Raw genomic sequence first — 19,684 nt, 5'->3', positions numbered from 1 at the left:
TGCTGATGAATTGCTGACACGAATTCAGTACTTCTATGTTTCCATTGGTTTAGACCAGGCTCGTGTATGTTAATTGGTTTAACACCACTCCCCAAGCACCCCTCCCTCCCCAGCACCCCTCCCTCAGCAGCACCCCTCCCTCCCCAACACCCCTTCCTCCCCAGCACCCTTCCCTTCCCAGCACCCCTCTCTCCCCAGCAATCCTTCCCTCCCCAGCACCCCTCCCTCCCCAGCACCCCTCCCTCCCCAGTACCCCTCCCTCCCCAGCACCCCTCCCTCCCAAGCACCCCTCCCTCCCCAGCACTCCTCCCTCCCCAGCACCCCTCCCTCCCCAGCACCCCTGCCTCCCCAGCATCCCTCCCGCACCAGCACCCCTGCCTCCCCAGCATCCCTCCCGCACCACCAACCCTCAATCAAAGAATGTTACTGGTATGGGCTTACTGCCTTTAGCATACAACATCGTGTCTTAGTGAAAGCAACATAAATATTAGAAAGAAACATAACTTTACAGAATCAGGAAGCAAACAGTTGTGGTAGAATAAACAATCTCGCAAGAAGACCGTTGTATGCAGAGGTCTTGGAACATAATATATTTCGTTTAGAAGGGAGACCTAAATGGCACGAGTTTTCGTAATAGACTGTGACTGAGCAATCAAGAAACAACAGCAAATCACATCACTTCTCTTAGACAATCAAACATGGACACAGCACCATACATTATATCCCTTACGCTCCTAAAAAATTATATTCTCGCTTTTTACGAATGACTTAACTAAAAGAGAAAAAGTAACTTCCAGGAAGGTTTATCATAACAGATCTTTCAACCATAAAAAATACTTCTATGTAAAATGACACAATCGAGAAATTTTTGCTGTTGTCAGATAAATCCCAAGAACCATAGCAGAATCAGGAATCTATAAATCAGCATTAAAATAAATATCTATAGAGAAAATTCGTACCTCTAAAAATAAACTACAACAGGCGATTGTAACAACAACCCATTTTCCAAAGTCGATCCACAAACGTCCCGCACCAGTGTCTAATTTTTGGTTTGACACGCAGGAACATTTTACAATCTCATTGGTAGACTTGGTACAGGAGATTGTGTATTTGTTCTTTACAGTGTATAATGAGTACCCAGTGAGAAATATCAAGTAAAACGCATAGACCAGAAGTTTGGAATAATAGACATAGCGACCATAGGCCTGCCATTTGTGACGTAGCAAGCAGGCAACCAATGGATGTGACAGCAGCTTTGTTCTTTGACTTTTAACCTATGCAAAGAAGGAGTGAAGCTTGATAATGATATCAAATGTTGAAGTAATGGTAAGATAAACAAATGAAAATATTACATTGCAAAACATATGCAAAGACTACATTGCATAAACACAGCTAAAGGCATGAAATGGTTTCTTACTAATAACAGCCTGATATTATTACGGAAGCATGTTAGGGATCAAAAATTTGATTTGCATTTTGATCTTTACAAAATTTATTCATACAACTGATGAAGAAAAAATTAAGATCAAGAACTCAAAGCTTCGCATTTCAATTTACAATTCTAGCCTCCAGCATTTCCAGCACTGATTCTTTATTTTCCTCTACAAAATTTGCTTTTAATTTCAAACATAAAATGCAACAATTTCACAACAGTGTTTACCATACGTTTATCACCACTAAATTAAGTATTTATCATCACAAAGAAATATTTACACGAGACAAATGATTCATGCTTGTTGATTAGCAAAACCATTAAGGCATACGAGCTTTTCCTCCTAACAATTTAACGAATCATGATAAATAACCAAAACCCTATTAGATTAAATCGTCTAAGAACGGCAAAGATTAGCAAGCGCAAACAGATAGGATAACCTTTACAAACAGACAAGAATGTAGGAATCCAGACAAATAACTAAAGAAAATGAGAAAATGTACGGTTTAAGTTCATACCATAATCATCAGTGGGTGGTTATCTTTCAATTCAAATTGCTGCTTGGCATAATCGGCAACAGGAACGCGCATGTTTTTCATTAAGTTTGTCTTTCGAACATTTTTTGTTGCATCACCAAGGTACGGATTCTGTCGGGCCTGGGATAGCTCCTGACCCCAGTCTGTGGTGTTATCTTCCAGAAACTCGTAGTTGCAGTTGATTTCATAATTAGGATGTTCAGGAGGAAGCCCGTTGCTCACGACACAGCGATAGAAGACCCTCTCAGCAACCTCTGTAAATGCAAATATCAATTTTTTTAAACGAGAGCTAAAATTCAACTTCCTGGAGAAGTTCTGCTACCACTTCGTCATGTATATTTTCTATTATTGAAGTACTAAATATTATACTGATATGAAGTACTGATAAGAGTTGAAATTTGACGAAAACATCAAACCTGGTAGCTTTTTTATAAGTTTTCTCATAGGCGTGGTTGCTTTCATTCCTTCAAAAGTACAGTTACGGAGAGCCAATTTCCAGTTGTCATCGTTAACAATAGCCAAAGCAGCTTCCCTGTTACCAAAAAAAATAAAAAATTGGACTATAAACTGTGGCTTTCTTCAATAAAGCTTCTTGAATTGGAAATTCATACAAGCTTTCTGGAAAAATGTCTGTTCTTAGCTGATAAGGACTCCGCAGAGATTTCAAAGACTTTTGTTTGTAAATAGTCACATTAAACCTATCGACGTACTTTTGATTATTTTCAATGGCAATGTCAAGACAATTCCTTCCAGCATGGTCCTTCCTTGATAAATCAGCTTTGTTGGCCAGCAGTAACTTTACCATGTCCACATGTCCTTCCTTACTAGACAGGTGAAGTGGGGTTGTCTGAAATTTAAAGTACTAACATTTACAAAGAACTGAAGGAAATGAATAGAAAATAGGCATGTCTTTTGCGTACTGTTATCAATCGGGTCATACCCAACAATTATGGATCTAAGAATTAAACTCTTTGGGCCTTATCAGCTAGCACGTTTTGGTGCGGCGTTGCAGCTTTGCAAGACTGGGAGAGAGAATAGGAGAGAGAGACTGGGGGAGGGGAGGTCTGCCATTGATAATGCCGAAAAAGACTTTACCACAAGTATATAAGTCAAACTTTATACTAAATAAAAAATTCTTCTGTAGTTAGTGCTCACCAAAGCTATATCGCAGTTCATTATAATTGAAAATCTAAGAAGCTGATACACAGCTGCCATTCATGGCATCAAGACAACGCCCTCTAGTAATAGCTAGACAGTATAAGGTGTTTTCCTTGGTTTCCATTTTCCATTTAAATTCCGGGCTTCAAGGTTTCTTGGTACCATCATAACCGTTTCCCTATATTCTACAAATCTAAGAAATTGTTATAGATTAAGAATTCAACGAGTTTCTTCCTGTTTGATGTGGATAAAGGAAAGTTCGAAATTTCATTCGGTTGTTCCACCTTGTTGTATGACCACAAAGTATGAAACAAAGGTATCATATGCCAAAAGCTCAACTACCTTGCCTCTGTCTGTTGGATCGATAGGGGAGTCTCCATGAAGCAAAGCCTCTGCGCATTTCGTCCACCCGCGTGAAGCAGCACAGTCTAAAGGCGTCCACATATTTGCATTCCTATTACAGAAACAAAGAGAAAGATGGGACGATTGTTGCTACGATTGCATCGTCATTCATTCATAAACACAAAACATTAATATGTTCAAAAAATGATTAAAAGTTTCTCTCCTTAAAACTAATGAAAATGTAATTAAACTGTTATTGAAACTAAGGCAGTCAATCAGATTGAAAGGTTACAAAAAATAGTAACTGTCAAAGATGATGACAGGTAAATACAAAATACCTTGCATCCACTGCAGCACCGGAGGTAAGCAATGTTTGCACTACTTTAGAATGCCCTTCGAGGGCAGCAAGATGCAGTGGGGTATTGGAAGCGTCATCTTCATCGTTGACAATGCTTATGTCACGCTTAAGGAGGATATCCACGATCCTACATTGAAAATGAAAAATAAGTCTGAATCAAGGCATGAATAGGAAAGCAGGACGGGTTTCAGCTTGTTTTCATATTGAAAAATTTCATCACTCTTGCCGAGGTGAAAATGCAACGAAATCAGATTTGATCATAACAGAGGTCATGCTAAGGAAATTCAATCTGAGTAAGCAGGTAGCTGGGCCAGCTTGCCTTCCCATATGAACAGAAACAAATTCATACCCATTAATAGTGGATTAAGCGAGATCTCTGCTAAACTTTGCATCCCGGTAGGAGGAGGGGGGAGGGGGGGGCGGCGCAATTTTTCCAAATGAAAAAGCTTTTAGAAATATTATCATAGGAAAATTCTCATGAGAAGAAGAAAAAAGCGTAATTCTCCTCGTCAATTATTCTTTTCTGTGTTCCGAGAGCTTTCTTCGTCCGAAAAACTCCTGTAATGGTGCCCAAAATGCAAAATTTTCATCTCTATTCTCTACAAAAGTCTTACAGTTTTTCTCTATACGGTTCGGGTCAGGTTGGTGCTTCTTGACTTACTTCTTTGTTATATATACAGTAAGTCATTCAAAGTAAAAACACACCACAGTGTGTGTTAGGGCCTAAATCTTGCGAAAGAAGAAGTTTGAGAGAATTCACGAAAATTCTCAAAGTGGTTACAACTATAATTCAGGTTATACCTTGCCCTGCCAAACTTTGCAGCTAAATGCAGTGGCGTTAGATTCTGGTCATTTTTGGCATCGATTAAGGCACCGTGTTGAAGTAGAAGCTAAAAGAAATAAAGTAGCAGCAATTTATCTTCACTGCAGATAATAAATAGCTCACAGCAATCTTGGATGTCCCTATCCTAAAAACCCTATCCTAACCTAAATATTTAGACTATCAATGCCTATTGGACACGTGACAAAGCGATCTATTGCAATAATTATTGGTCAAAAAGTTGATATTGAAAATGTGCCTTTAAAACATGTCAAATCTGTGAAAAATGATATTTTAAAGACCTTTTGATCGCTGGATGATGATTAAACAAAACAATATCTAACCCACAATACTGAGTTCAATTTTATATAAAATATTGGCATTAAACGATTATTTCTCAAAATCTCAACAAAGATCTTCGAGGGAAAATGATAGAATGCAAAATGGGTATGATATTTTTAAAGAATTTTCTATCACATCCATTAAAACTTTGTAAAGTAATAAAATCCAAGAACTAAATCTTAATAATCTCCTTTTTTATGTGGGAAATAGGTTAAATCGTGAGTCGTATCAAATGGCAACATATCATCCTAAAAATTTGTCTTTTTTAGTGTATCCCAAACTAGGTTCCTTCAATCACCCCTTTAAGGGATTGACAAGAATTAAAACATTTGTATTAAAAATTGCGAATTTCAGATACCTTGACAATTTTTATGTATCCTTTGCTTGCCGCAATATGGAGTGGTGTGTTTTCTTGATCGTCAAACTCATTCAACAGCATATGGCCATTTGGTTGGGCCAAGAGGATCTACAGGAGGGTTAGGAAAACATATTTGTTGAAATCATTAGGTTCCTATCTGTAAAATGGTCTCGACATATGGGAGAATAGGAAAAAAAGGCTAGTTCATTTCTGACGATGCTAAAATATTCATTGATAGCTAAAACTACTTAACAAAATGAATCACTTAAAATCATCTAATGCTGAAACCAATATAAGAAGTAACTCCATTCTTCTTAGATACTATATATACCATAGATAAGAAATTGTACCTAAGAGTCAACTATAGCTAGCCATGTATTGTTTGACAGAAACGCAAAGGTTCAATCCAAAAAGACGATCCCTCCTTCCTCGTAGCATAATCTGATCGACATCTTGAGATAGAAATTCGCATCTTTGGTGATGACAACCAATAATTTTACCTAATTTTAATCTATCAACTCCATAGATTCTGCTTAAGATTTAACAGACCATTTCCTTAAAGTCTAAACAAGTTTATTCTTACCTTGCAAGTTTCAACACAATCCTCCTCCGCAGCTATAAACAAACATGTTCGATCGTCAGCGTCCTTTAGAGATACGTCAGCTCCAAGAGCAGCAAGCAGCTTGACAACATCCGTGTTATTTTTACGTACAGCCATCATTAAAGGAGTTTCGTTGTCTTTATCTCTGCAATCTATCTTGGCACCGCTGAAACAGAGAGACATACCAATAAACTCAGTTTGATTTATGGGGAAATGTTCCTTTAAAGTCTAAATGAAATGCACAAGAAAGCTTCTACAAAGTAAATTTCTGGTGATGATGGAGCATCAGTATCGCTTTTGGTTCCATGCAATTTACTATCAGAAAGGAAGGCGGAAATACTGAATCTCGCTAGAGAACATGAGTCGTCATATTGGCAAAAGAGCTAACCCATATAAATCGTCAATTCAAAACTCCTCGTAGATCAGGGACGCTGGAACGACCAAGGGGCAAGAAGAGCAGGCTTGAGTAAAAGGGCATTTGAAAAATAATGCCCAGCTACCAAAAATTCTTTCTTAACCGTCATTTTGTTTCGATCTTCTGTCGGTATCATATCGGCTAAATTTTGGCATAAGAAATTTCTTTACAAGTTTTGAGAAATTTCGTCGTAAATAAGGCACTACAGACAGGATTTCAAATGAATCTCTTTGATTTTCTACAAAAGGCCGCCGCCATCAAGGGTACTTCTATGAAAAGAGCACTTTAGCCCCCTTGCCCCTTCTATAAAAATGCAACAGGAGCGGTTAACCCCCCATGCCCCCCTCTCCGTCGTCCCTGTTGTAGGTTATGACATTTAGCTTACGGGGCTTCCGATTTCTATGCCCGCCAAAAAGCTATAGTGCACTTACATGTCCAGAAGATACTGCACGATATTGACACGATTAAACAAAGCAGCTCGATGTAATGGCGTTTCTTGTAGCGCATTCGTAGCTTCGATATTAGCACCGTGATCCACAAGCACTTTTGCGATCTCCAGCTTTCCTGATGTAGCAGCAAGATGCATTGGAGTGATCAGATTTGTGTTGTAATGGTTGACATTAGCACCGTTTTCAAGGCATATTTCTACAATATCGATATGACCGTTTTCAACTGCTAAATGCAGTGCTGTTTGCCCGTCTCTGTCTTCGTCTAATATCATCCTCGAAAGGGTATGCCAGCCCCCAGTCTGCTCACCAGCATGAAAAAGCAATTTCACAATGTCTAGTGTGAAAAGAGAGCAATGTTAGCGAAAAAGAAAACAGACTCGACTGAGAGGATAACTTATACATATAAATTCTTCAATATCGTGAAAATGACTGTTTACCGTTCGATCAAACATTGCTTGATGCCGTACGGGCTGAGCTGTACAACAGTTGCCAGATAATCGTATCAAGCGGGAAACTCGAGTTGCTGACTAGAACCGTCCTCTCCCATACAACAGAACGCATATCAAATATCTTGTTTAGATCTGAATGCAAAAAGTTATCCTTTTGCAACATAATGAATGAATGCGGCTTAAGCTAGTAGATTTCATTAATTGTTTCAAGGGTTCCATTTTGGGATATTTGGATAAATTTTAGAGTAACAACAACGTCATCTGTGTTGAGGTCAAAGATTACAGTCAAAGGTCAAATGAAAATAGGTCAAATGTGATTTACTCACCAATGTGACCTTCCATGGCGGCAAAATGCAAAGGTCGTATGTTTTCTTCATCAGTACATCGTAAATCTGCATTGTGTTCAATTAAAACCTCTACAACTTCAAGCGAACCATTGCTGCAAGCACAGTGCAGAGCTGTCATCTGTGTTCTATCTTTTGCCTAAAAACGTTGAAAGGAAAAGGGTCTTAAATTTATGGAAAGGGGGGATTGTCAAAGGCACATGTAGTCGCTACATGCAAGAAGGGTTTTTTCAGATTTTATAAAAGCAGAGCAGATACTCTTTGAATAATTTTGTCGTTTAAATGGGACTCAAAAAAGTGAAACGAAAAAGATCGGGTCTGGAACCAACTCTATTCTATTGTTGTACTACGCTTCTAATCATTTGAAAAAAAAACACGGAGAAGCTGGTTGGAGGAGTAAAGTTTAATAGAACTGCTGAAATACTAAATATAGCTATTAACATGTACAACGAACGGAATTCCAATCACAGATTCATGTTTTAAGCACAATAGTATTTTTAATAAATTTATTGAAGTAAGTAACTTTATTAAAATCAATAGAATCAACGCATACACAAAAATTATTAAAACCAATACAAACCTCAATATCGATACTTTGTTTTGTTAGTAACTCATTGACAGACATCAGATTTCCCCTCTGCGCAGCATAATGCAGGGGGGTTGCACCATAGTAATCCCTCGCATTTATATCAGCGCTGTTCTTCAGCAGGTAAAGTATGATTGAATCATCAACTAGCTTGTGTGGTTTATTGATTTTCTTCAATATAAGAGTATCTAGTGAGCGACCCTCCGTCATAATGGTGTCCAGTGCTAAAGCTTTATCTAACAATTTATGCTCAACAGGAAGTCTGATCGTGTGCGGTGAGCTGAATGTACCGCTTCTTGTTAATGAGATCCGCTCTTTACTCGGAGCTCTATTCTCTTCTTGTGCAGGCCCAAGGACCTTTTCTTCGTCATCATTTTTCTCACTTTTACTGTCTAGCGCTTTTATATCTGGCATAGATAAAGACTTCACCGGTGGCCTAGAGTTCAAACTTATATCTAGAAAACCGTCCCTAGATATAACACTTTGTACCCTGGTCCTATAGACTTGAGGTCCACTATTTATACTGTCATCTTCCTTCTCGACATCACCAAAAAATGAGTTATAATCATCATCATCGTCATCATTGCTACCGCCATCTTTTTCTCTATGACTTGACTGTGTTTCAGGTGTGGCTCTTTCTCTGGTGATATGTGGCACGTTTTGGCTTAATTCCGTATTTGGGTTTTTTGAGCATAAATCAGCATCGATCATACCCATCTCTTCAATCAAAGATTTTCTTTCTGATAACTCGATATCTGGCTCAAAATCTGCAGTGGCTGCGGACCCAACAGATTCTTCATTCCCAGCATCTCTGTTTGGCCCACTCCTGTCTCCTTTCGCCAAAAGTGGCCCAAATATACGACGCATAAATTGTCTATTTTGTGGCTTTTTCATCTTAAACTTGTTTTTAACTTTCCCTTTACCTTGATCATCGCTCTTCCTCTTGCCAGATCCTAGTAGCCCCGTTGATTTCTTTCTGCCTCCATAGCCCACAAGACTTCGCAATGCCTTTAATCGCCTTCTGCTAGACAATAACTGGTTGGCAATTGGCAAATCATAGGGTGCTGTCACGGGTCCTTTCAAGTAGAATTTTCTATACCTGCTTGCATAATGAAGAGGGGTAGCACCATGTTCTCCCTGAACATTTACATCTAAAAAGGAATTAATACAAATTTACCATTCAATATGATGGAAGAAAGCTAAGATTGGGTTTTGACAAGATGAGGGAGATGAAAAACCTGACTGCGTACAATCAAATAAATATGAAAAATAAGATATAATTTGAATATAATTCCGAGAAATATAATCGGAATGAAATATAAGATTAGAAGTATTCTAATAACAAGCGATGTTGAAATGATTCTAAAGAGCAGAGAACAGGTCTTCATCCAGTTCCTACTTACAAGCTGCTTATGATATTGTTGTTATTAACTTTAAAGAATTCAATAGACGATGCTCGCTCAAAACAATCAATTCTGCTCCACGACATTCAAGAAAATGGACGAGAGCTCATCGTACCTTTTCCTGGCTAAGGCTAAAGTTGTATGATATTAAGAAGCTAACACAACTTAAAAATGAAGGAAATGTGGTCATTCCTGCTTTTACAATATATAGTAGTCCAGAATTTTGCTGCAAAAGAGTGGTAGAGCAGGCGTAACGATTTTATCAAGTAACTTGTTTGCTCATCAGTTATCTATAAAGTTATACACGATTGTCGGGGAAATTTATCCAAATCTTGTCGAATTGAATCAGGTGTGAGCTTCCCGTCACCATACATCTCCAAACTCCAATCAATTATTTAATTGGTATGCGCTATACTGAAGTTCTGCAGCATGCTAGATTCAGAAGGGCTTCAAAATGACTGTCTCAGAGCTGACAAAAAAAGGGTGGTTTGAAGCAGGCGAATTTCCGTAACTACACCAAGATACCAGATCATCGTGCAAAGTTTAGGCCCAACATCCGGAGAAAGGATAAAAGCTTTACGGAACTCTGTTAGAATGACTTCAGTACTTCGTGCCATGCTGGTTTTGGATTGTTTAAAATGAATCATGAAAAGGCAAAAATTTCCTAATCAAAATTCATAAACCCAAAAAGCTTCGTCAAAATTTCAGTAATGATGTAATTTAAAAAGTTTTGCACTCCAACCAAGAGGTTTCATCTACCATACTAAATGAAACAAAAAACTCACTTGCACCACTTTCGACCAAGAGCTTAACAATGGACATATGGTTGTACCTAACTGCATAATGTAAAGCGGTTGTATTTTCAATATCCTTTTTGTTGAGTTTCTTTTTGTCCCTTCCAATTTTTTCAATGTGACTCCTGACAATATCGATCCTTCCATCCCTGGCAGCCTAAAAACAAGATTTCTTTTTTAGTGAATACAAGAACGCCAAAGTGATAACGCCAAAGTGATAACGCCAAAGTGATAACGCCAAAAAGTGTTTTTAGGAATTTTCGAATTTAGAGCGAATAACTTGCAGGAGAATTATGAAACATCGAAAAATGTGAGAAATTGGCTAAATTGATTACAAAATGTGTTTGATTTGATAAACTATATAAAAACAGAAGAATTTGCTACAAGAAAGCTAAGGTAATAAACCGTATCTCTAAAAATTCTCTAAAGCGCAACTTCTTTCTAATGCAAAAACGAAGACGATCACAAACAAAGACTGATGTAAATTCCCTTCAAGCTTTAACGAACTAACAGAATCAAATTGTACACTTAAGCACTGAAAACGTCTTTCCAAGAGGACACAGTAAAAAATGTTTGTAGCAAAGAAAGACCAGCAAAGACCAGCAAAGACCAGCAAAGACCAGCAAAGACCAGCAAAGACCAGCAAAGACCAGCAAAGACCAGCAAAGAAAATAACTGATCTTGTTTCAAGATCTCTCTAAGATTTAAAATAAATAAGTGATGTCTGACTTATCAATAACAGAAAAAATACATGCATGAAATGGCTGGTCTTCTTCAGCCATTTTTAACACCACCTTCATATAAATATGATAAACATTGTCCAGGGTGCTTGTATAAAAAACGGCCAGCCACAGCTCGGACAGCAAAGCGGAAAGATTCACAAAAGATCTTTATCTAGACTTCGACAAAAAAATCTGAAGAGCTTCTGTTCAAACCAGCTTTGCTTTATTGCGGCTTTGGCTCATAAATCATTAACCTCTTCATCATTATAAAAGTATTTACAGCCAAAAAAATATCTCCAGCATTAACAATGACGGGGGTTGTATAGGACCGAAAAAAGGGAAGAACCGAGTTGCTAAATGTCAGGAAGGTTAAAACCTGTTGCATACCAAGGGATGCTGTGGCTTTAGTTTATCAGGGGAGCAAATGTAGCTACAATTTCTAGAAAATGCGTGTCCAGTTTGGAAGTGGCTAACTAAGGTATTAGAAGGCCAATGATTGTTCCAGCGAGGTGCAACGAAGCTTGCTTATCCGACGAAAATGTTTTCAATTTAAAAGAGATAAAACAAGAAATTCCTACAGGACGATGTCATCACGTGCTGAGCAGGAAGAAGTGAACGTAGCCTAGCGATTACATGTTTGATAAGATAAAAAGTTTGATAAGATAAAGGATTTGATAAGATGAAAAGTTTGATAAAATAAAAATGTTGACCAGATCAACAAGGTGCTTTTATAAAAATTCAATCGTGAAACAAAAAAATAAGATAGACGAAGAGAGTTACCATCCTACCAACGTAGTAAGACAAAGTGATTCTACGGAAATTTGTATCTGTTTCGTCTGAGGAAGGATCTCAGAGCTTAAGATTCGGAACAAAGATGAATACATTTCTTGATATTTTCAAACAAGGGCTAATTGCAAGATGCTTTGTTCACACGCAACCTTGCAACACGCAAAATCAAAATTCTTAAAAAATCCCACAATCGAGCCACGTCTCATTACATTTTTACGGAGAAAGCTTTTGCTTCTTTAGCCATAACATTGGGAATTAGGTGGCAACTTCGAATCACAGCTAGTGAGTTATAAGTACAATGAAACACTCGTGACCGACATGTGAGGAATTCAACCTATTTTCCAACAAGAAGCCGAGCTGTTCAACAGGACAGCAAACAAAATTGGCAAAATTCAATGATTTGTCAATGACAGATGCGGCGAGACTGCACGCATTCCAAAAGGGTTCCAGCCTTTTTCAAAACTTCCGCAGACATCCAGCGTTTCTAATCATTCTAGAACGTCTACAGCTAGTAAACTGACGTTTGCTGCAATGGATGAATAGTTTGGACCTGGAGCTGAATATCTGCTGTTCAAAAAGAAAACAAACAAAAAACAAAAATATCAATCGCAGACAAACAACTCCGAACAAATATAGCAAATATAATCATAACAATCTAGCTCAACTATGAGAAGCCAGCACATATGAAAAAAGAAAAGATTATTTTGAGAAAAATCTTTCTTACAACAAATAGCTGTTTTTATAAGAATTTTTATCTATGATCACTTAAAATGGGGGAAATTTAAAGGCACAGAGGCATGATAAAAGGAAAGACTATACCAAAATATAGTCATGAGATAGGTTCTTCTGGACATAGATCTGATCACATGGAGTTGCCTCGGACTAATTTGTCTGCTATATCGTCATTAATGTTGTCAACGGTAAGGTAAGGCATAATGACCCAGGCCTCCACAAAACTTTCAAAGCTCGTTTTTTAAACTCACTATTACTTCTTTGGATAAAATGGTTAGGTTTGTTGGCCTTCAACATCAACTTTGGTTTACCTTTCCCTCAAAATTTTTTGGTCTCAAACACCAAGTTTATCTTAAAACAGTGATATTGTCCAGGACATTGTCAAGGAGAAAAACTATATTTTTGTTGAGATGACCAGACCCTCATTATCAGCACATTAAAACGCCAATAGACAAAAAATGCCAAGAGCGACTCAAATCTCTTCAACTTCAAATCATTTGTAAGAGTTTTTACTTACTTGTTGGATTGAAATTAGCTGCTTCGTACTGCTGGGGTTGAAATGATGCTGGCTCTTTGGATACAGGCTTTTGCGTGGTTGCTTTGAATGTATGTTCCCAAAAAATACAGTTGGATGTAGAATGCTTTCAAGCGGTGCCTGTTGGTTGTCAAGACTCTGCAGTGAGCTGCGAAGACTATGGCTGATAAACTGATGTGATATGTTGAGGTTAGAAGATGTCCCGGGTTTTGCCATCACTGTGTTCTTGATTGTGTTGCATCTATGGTTGAAATTCTACAAAAAGATACACAAAATGATGTCAAACGAAATTTATTGACTCCTCTCTTTTGCAATTAAGAAGTGCAGCTGCTGGAAAACGACAAATACTGACTGCTACCACTTCGAAGTGTGTTAACAAATAGAACGTTTGTGATAATGACATGACTGAAAAATGTGTCGGCAACGAAACTGAGCATATTAACTTCCACTTTGAGAGGAAACCAATTAACTTTAATTGTATCACATAAAATATTCACGAACTCTATATATGAGCTTTAAGAACTTTATGTACTAAAATGGGACATTTTCGTTTAAGATTGATTGAAATCTAGTGAACTTCGTGAAAAGTTTCTTTGAAAAACATCTGCAAAGAGTGGCTAAACATTTTTGAATTGCAACCACTTTAGATTATAGCAGTTGTCAACTTGCAAAACAGCTGCATGCCAAACAGCCAAGAAACAGAAAAGCCAAAATTTGTTAGATAAATCTTCTATTTAAAGACCTAGCAAATACGCTCTCTGTGATTTAAAGCTAAATGCTCAAACGCCAATAATACAGAGATTACTTCAGGGTAAAACAGCAATGCGATTTTGAAGATACAGGGGGGGGGGGCATAAAAGTATATCAACGAAAGGGAGTACGGAGTACAGTAAAATTATTTTCACTACTTGAGTTTGTATATGCTACTACCTAGCATTCAAAGGCAGTTTTTAGAACACTGAGGCGGCTATCGGATCCAGGAACAACCTGGTTAAGTTTCAATATAAATGAAAAATGATTCAGTATTTTGTCAGTGAATGCTAACTACAAAGAGCCGAATGAAAAGATGATGATTAAAAATTTCATACAGAAAAGGCAAAAATCAAGTTTAGTGTAGATGATTTACGACCCGAAAACGAAGGTTTTATCAACCAGGGCTTCTGCATCTACAAAACGATCTACAGACAACGCAACTTTTCAAATGAATTGAATAACTGATTTCATTTTCAACCTAGCGCTCAGATGCTTGAAAAATGATATAATTTGATTTTCAACAATGTGTGAAAATTTCGCTAGCTGCAAAATGAAAAAACGTTAAGCTAGCAAACCTCAAAATCGCTGATTGCTTTTCTCCGATGCCAAAAGTATTACTTTTGGAAAGAATTCGAGTCTTGCAGTTGCCAGAATTATGCATTACCTAAGACCTATCTTTATAGATAAGAAATTGCACTTATTTTGATGAAATACTGTGCAAAATTAAGCTAGAATTTTGTGCTGCTTATTATTGACAATTGAATAATTAATCAGCCTTAGAGCTATTATCAAAAATAGCATAGCATGGGTCTATCAATGACTCAATCATCTTCTTTATTTACTGCAAGAATTTTCTACAGGAAACTGTATAGACCATTGCATCGTACAGATGAGAGCTTTAACATGAATTATTTTTGTACAAATTTGATGTTTTCATGTTTCGCTATGGAACTTAATTTTGTTGCTTCAGTTTTGTTGATAAAATTTCTCCAGTAGGTTTTCCTGTTGACTTAATCAAAAATGGAATCATCAAATAATTTTAATGAGGCAGTCTCTCAGGCATGAAGAAACGTGACTTCGTAAACACTAGAAGAAAAAAATTGTTTGGGATACAGTGTTCAAAAGGGAGATGGCAATTTGAATAAAACAACATTACAGTCAGCATTGCAGAGTTTGTTTCTCTAAAATTTTGCAGAACTTTTGTTTCATGCAGAGAGTAAATTGGCAAGCTGGTTAGGGTTGAAAGACTTTAACTTAAGGAGTGAATTTTCTCTTTTCACTAAATAGAACCTTGGTATGGTTAATCCTATCAAGAGAGATTAGCCTAATCTAATTAGCATTCGTATTAACTGGAGTTTTCTACTAGGAATTATCTAGTAACTGAAAATTTCATTTATATTTTAAAATCTTGACTTTGTTCAAAACATGAACGGCCATTTTAATTCTCTCTAAGATGATGCTGTAGTTGACCTTTATTTTTGTTTGATGTTTGTTAAGTTTATTACAAAGCTGCCCTATCCAACTAATCTTTGTAGCTATAAATCAAAGCTTTGAGCTAATGAATGCGAAAAAAAATTAAAAACTACTTTCAAATTTTATATGTAAACATTATAATAAAATCTAAATTACAATTATGGACTCTGCCACTGAAACATGTCACTTTTAGACATTGTAGCTGATTCTTATATCTAAAGTTAAACTAAGAATTTAGTTGAAACTATAATTTTCAATGATAATTCTTGATTTAGCATGTTCTTTGTTTTAAACATTTTAATCATTAAAAGTTACCACCAACATCTAACAGATCAATAATCCCAGTACTCTATTAAATCTGATTGAATTTAAAAAAAGTAGCCCTGACCTGACCTCTGTACAACCAGGCAATAATTAAATTGTGATAATTACCAAAACCTCTGCTGAAAGGGCTTACTCTTCAGTTCATAAGGATTTATTCATAATCATTGTAAAAGATAATCAATAAATTAGCGAAATTGGCAATGTTGACAATGCACTTATAAAATATCACCTCTACTTTTAATTTGGCAAATAAATTTCACAGCTGTTGTAATCTATAATTCATGTGTTCCCATGCCAGTTTCAAGTTTTTATTGATTAGGTACCTGTCTATTCCAAAATAAGTAATTGTTTATTTAAATAATACGACAATAAAAACTTTGTCTTTGAAATTTAAACAAGGATGTTTTAAGGCTTAAACCAAATTGTTGGTAAATTACCTGGTGAAAGTTTTGACTTGATTTGAAGGATTGAAGAATGATCATAGAAGACTAATGAGAGCAAAAAATAAGAAAGAGCGTGAGAGAAAAAAGATTATGGTTGGAGCCATTCTACTCTAGCATGTAGGCGTTGTTTTCGAATAACATTAAAATCCTGAAACATGTGAGTAATGACAACTCAACATTGACTAGAAAAAAAATTCAGGATTTAGAGCAAATTTTTTTGTAACCTTCTGCATACATCTGAGGGGAAATAAAAGGTAGAATAACATCCATCAATTTGAAGAGGTTATAAGGCTCTTAAACAGTTTTACTTTTAAGTCCTACAAAATTTATCTCATGTATAGGTCAAGTTGGTTGATTTGGATTTTCAAAAACTAACAAGAGTTTATAAATACCATATTCCATCTTATATTCCCACTGCAAGTTTATTCATTAAACATTCTAATTTGATGCGGGATTATTAGAGAGGCAGGATTATCAGAGAGGGAGGACTAATTCTTTGATGTGCTTTATGAAAATGGGCTTAAATTTTCAGCATGTTTTCTGTGTTCTCTTGCATAGAAAATTGGCATGTAAATTGGAACTACAGCTGGCACTAGTTGGTTGAAACATTATTCAAACTTGCTTTGACAATTGGACTCAATATATCATCTTATGAGACACTTCGCTGAATATTAAAAATAACTCAAATCTCTAAGCACATTTGCAAGGCATTGGTTTCTTTCTTTGATGGTACCTGCATGCGGGACTATCAGAGATGCAATATTAGAGCAGGATGGAATACAACAGAAAAAATAGTATATAAGATCATAAAGCAAGCAGGCAATTGTATTTGTTTTTGTTACTACCTAGCATCTGAAGGTAGTTTTTAGGACACTGAGAAGCTATGCTCAGGGCCGTCGCGAGGCAAGCCTTGTTGGGGGGGGGGGGTGTGGACTACAAATTTACGTGATTAAAAAATTTTTGCCTGAAATTCTTTAGTTGCTGTCACAAAACTCTGCAATGCATTTTGTCAATCTAACTCTGTATATAATTCTCAACTTTCATTTTAATTTGATAATAATGGAATTTTCCTAATATTTTTGTCAAATCTCTATCTCTGAACAGGTAAAGGATATAGTTACTACCCGAGGCAGCACCATGGTTCACGCCAAAGGAGCAGGAAATTTTTGAATTTTGATGCTTCTAGTTCCCTGGAAAATGCACTCTTTTAAGCAGATTTCACTAAAGCAATCCTCCTAATCCTATTTGAAAATAATTTTTTTTGCAAACAAATTGAACAACAAATAAAACAACTGGTACAATTTCGTTGGTCTTGAGAAATGCCATGTTTTCAGTTACTTCTGAAGTTAGGTAACAAGCAGCACTGGTTGTCAATTTAGATCCCTCTTTCCATCTTAGCATGCCTTTTGAATTTTAAAAAAATCTGGAGCTCATAGTGAATTGCAGTTGATGCTTCTACTGAGAAACTTTAGGGGAAATGGACACAAGACACAATTTTACCTAAAGAGGGCCTGGATTTTTCGATTTAGTGCCAACAAGAAATCTTCAAATCTTCAAATCATTAGTTTGTTTACCTTCATTCATATCAAAGAATATCTTATTTAATCAACGGAGCAACTACCTTTGCTTGATCCTTTATTGATTATATGACATGAAGGTCTCTAAAATACTTAAAGCGTTTCTTCCACCAGGCGGATTTTACCTGAAATTTCCTATTGAGATACTATTGGGGAGGTGTGACACCCCCACACCCTCCTGGTTGCAACACCCCTGGCTATGCTTATCGAGCAGTGTCCTGGTCCTTCCTCTCGATGTGACCACACCTTGTGATTCTTACGCCTGGAATCCTGATTACAGAGAGCTGGCGACTCTCCCCACTCTGGGTGAAGGTTTGGTCACGCCAGGTAGTCGAACCACGGACCCTTAGGTCAGTAGTCGGCACCTCTAACAACTGAGCCATCCTCGCAATGCGTCCCTGTGTCAATGCACTGAGCTAGAGGTAATGTTTTCGTTGGTCTCACCTACTTTACTTTTATATCATTTAGTTTCCTATAGACAGAAACGAGTTTGGTCAGAAATGCTTAATGCTGTTTTATTTAGTCCTGAACTTCAGCCCCTCAACATATATCTCAAATGCATATACATAAATATATATATCCCTGTATCTAGAAACATTTCTTTGACTGATTTACACAATGCCAGACTGGAAACTTTGTTTCTTGCATGGACAAGCCCACTTTGAAAATTTGAGACTGTGTACCAGAAATCATGCACTTTTAGTTATTTTGGAGTTGTTAATGCTAAATGTTATTATCTTGGGATTTTGCATGGCTAAAAATGTGCAGAGCTGAGAGTGGGCAATATTGCAGGTTTTTCAAAAAAGGTTCCAGTCTAGAACAGATAGAGTCAAAAATTGAGCAACAATAAAAACATGAATCTTGCTGCAATTCTAATGTGTAATTTCCCACAGCATTAGGTCTCATGGTACCTTTAACATGTCATTTGGATAGATGTTTGTCTTCTTTGTACTTCATGAACTGAATACCTTTGTTTCTTCACACAGCTTGTCAAGAAACGTTTCATTTGTAAAAAGTATAAGCAAACAATTGTGAATATTTTTTAAATCAATAGGTTTGACAGAGTAGCAGCCACAAAGGTAATTTGAAATCACAAATTGGGCATGGAGTAAATTATTCAGTTTTCTTGGGTTAGCAAACCAGTTCACCTCAAGGACTGAATAATTCAAAAGGCAGTGTTTATTCCCACAAATGATGTTGTTTAAAGTGTGGTTTTGAATATTCCTTAAACAATGGTTAAGGAATAAATAAGAGGCTTTAAAACAGGGAGAATAAACTTGTGTCTAGTGCTTGCTTGAATAAAAATTGTATATAGTTTTTAAAATATGCAATTCGGTGAGATCAATTTGATTTAGATATAAGATGTTGTGACAGTTCGCATATGATCTGTATGCAACGTTCACGGCAACATAGCAAACTGAAAAAGATCCTGAAAGAAAATTTGGCTTAAAAATCCTTGCCTCTCGGTGTTAGGTCCCATTGAAAAGATGCCAAACACATACATCTCGAATTCTTGTTAGGCTTGGACGCCGTAACACTGGTATTGAAAGCTTTTTATATAGCTCACATCTATCTCAAAAGTATACTTCAGAAAGCAAAGTTCATTATTGAATAAAATTACAAAATCTAAGACCGTCTTGTAACTTTAAACGTCAGCAAAATATATTTTCTTCCAATGATGGATCCATTAATTTTTTTTTCGATGCACTTACCGTTCATTTCCTCCAGTTCTCTTTCGGGGCGTAGATGCTTTAACCAATTTTGACCGTGGGCTGATCGAGCTCTTTCCATCAGAAACTGAATACGGTTTCTTTCGACAGAGGGCAATCGCCACAAACATGTCACTGACAACTTTTGCATTTATTTCGTTCCCAGAAAAGTAATCAACTACATTCTTTTCCTGAGGTGAAAACTACCAAGCGTGACTACTCGATTCCAAGCTAGGCAAG

The 19,684-nt window shown here is 36.8% G+C and overlaps 1 protein-coding gene across 1 annotated transcript in view; it reads right to left on the bottom strand.

The window, feature by feature from the left end:
- LOC135685270 (uncharacterized) overlaps positions 1-19,684 on the bottom strand; it is a 25,663-nt gene extending 5,979 nt beyond the window's left edge. The window contains exons 1-15 of the mRNA XM_065201150.2: positions 19,448-19,684; positions 13,148-13,420; positions 10,379-10,544; positions 8,185-9,341; positions 7,587-7,743; positions 6,794-7,145; positions 5,930-6,113; positions 5,347-5,454; positions 4,628-4,716; positions 3,807-3,953; positions 3,469-3,580; positions 2,679-2,815; positions 2,385-2,500; positions 1,951-2,222; positions 960-1,274 (exon numbers count right to left, since the gene is read on the bottom strand). Coding sequence (XP_065057222.2) covers positions 960-1,274; positions 1,951-2,222; positions 2,385-2,500; positions 2,679-2,815; positions 3,469-3,580; positions 3,807-3,953; positions 4,628-4,716; positions 5,347-5,454; positions 5,930-6,113; positions 6,794-7,145; positions 7,587-7,743; positions 8,185-9,341; positions 10,379-10,544; positions 13,148-13,381 — 3,546 coding nt within the window. The 5' untranslated portion in view covers positions 13,382-13,420; positions 19,448-19,684. The remainder of the gene's footprint in view (positions 1-959; positions 1,275-1,950; positions 2,223-2,384; positions 2,501-2,678; positions 2,816-3,468; positions 3,581-3,806; positions 3,954-4,627; positions 4,717-5,346; positions 5,455-5,929; positions 6,114-6,793; positions 7,146-7,586; positions 7,744-8,184; positions 9,342-10,378; positions 10,545-13,147; positions 13,421-19,447) is intronic.

This window comes from Rhopilema esculentum, chromosome 15 (assembly GCF_057945365.1).
Source record: "Rhopilema esculentum isolate cy_ngs chromosome 15, ASM5794536v1, whole genome shotgun sequence".
Classification (NCBI taxonomy): domain Eukaryota; kingdom Metazoa; phylum Cnidaria; class Scyphozoa; order Rhizostomeae; family Rhizostomatidae; genus Rhopilema; species Rhopilema esculentum.
Note: the sequence above shows the minus strand (reverse complement) of the source record. Positions and strands in the feature narration are given on the sequence as shown.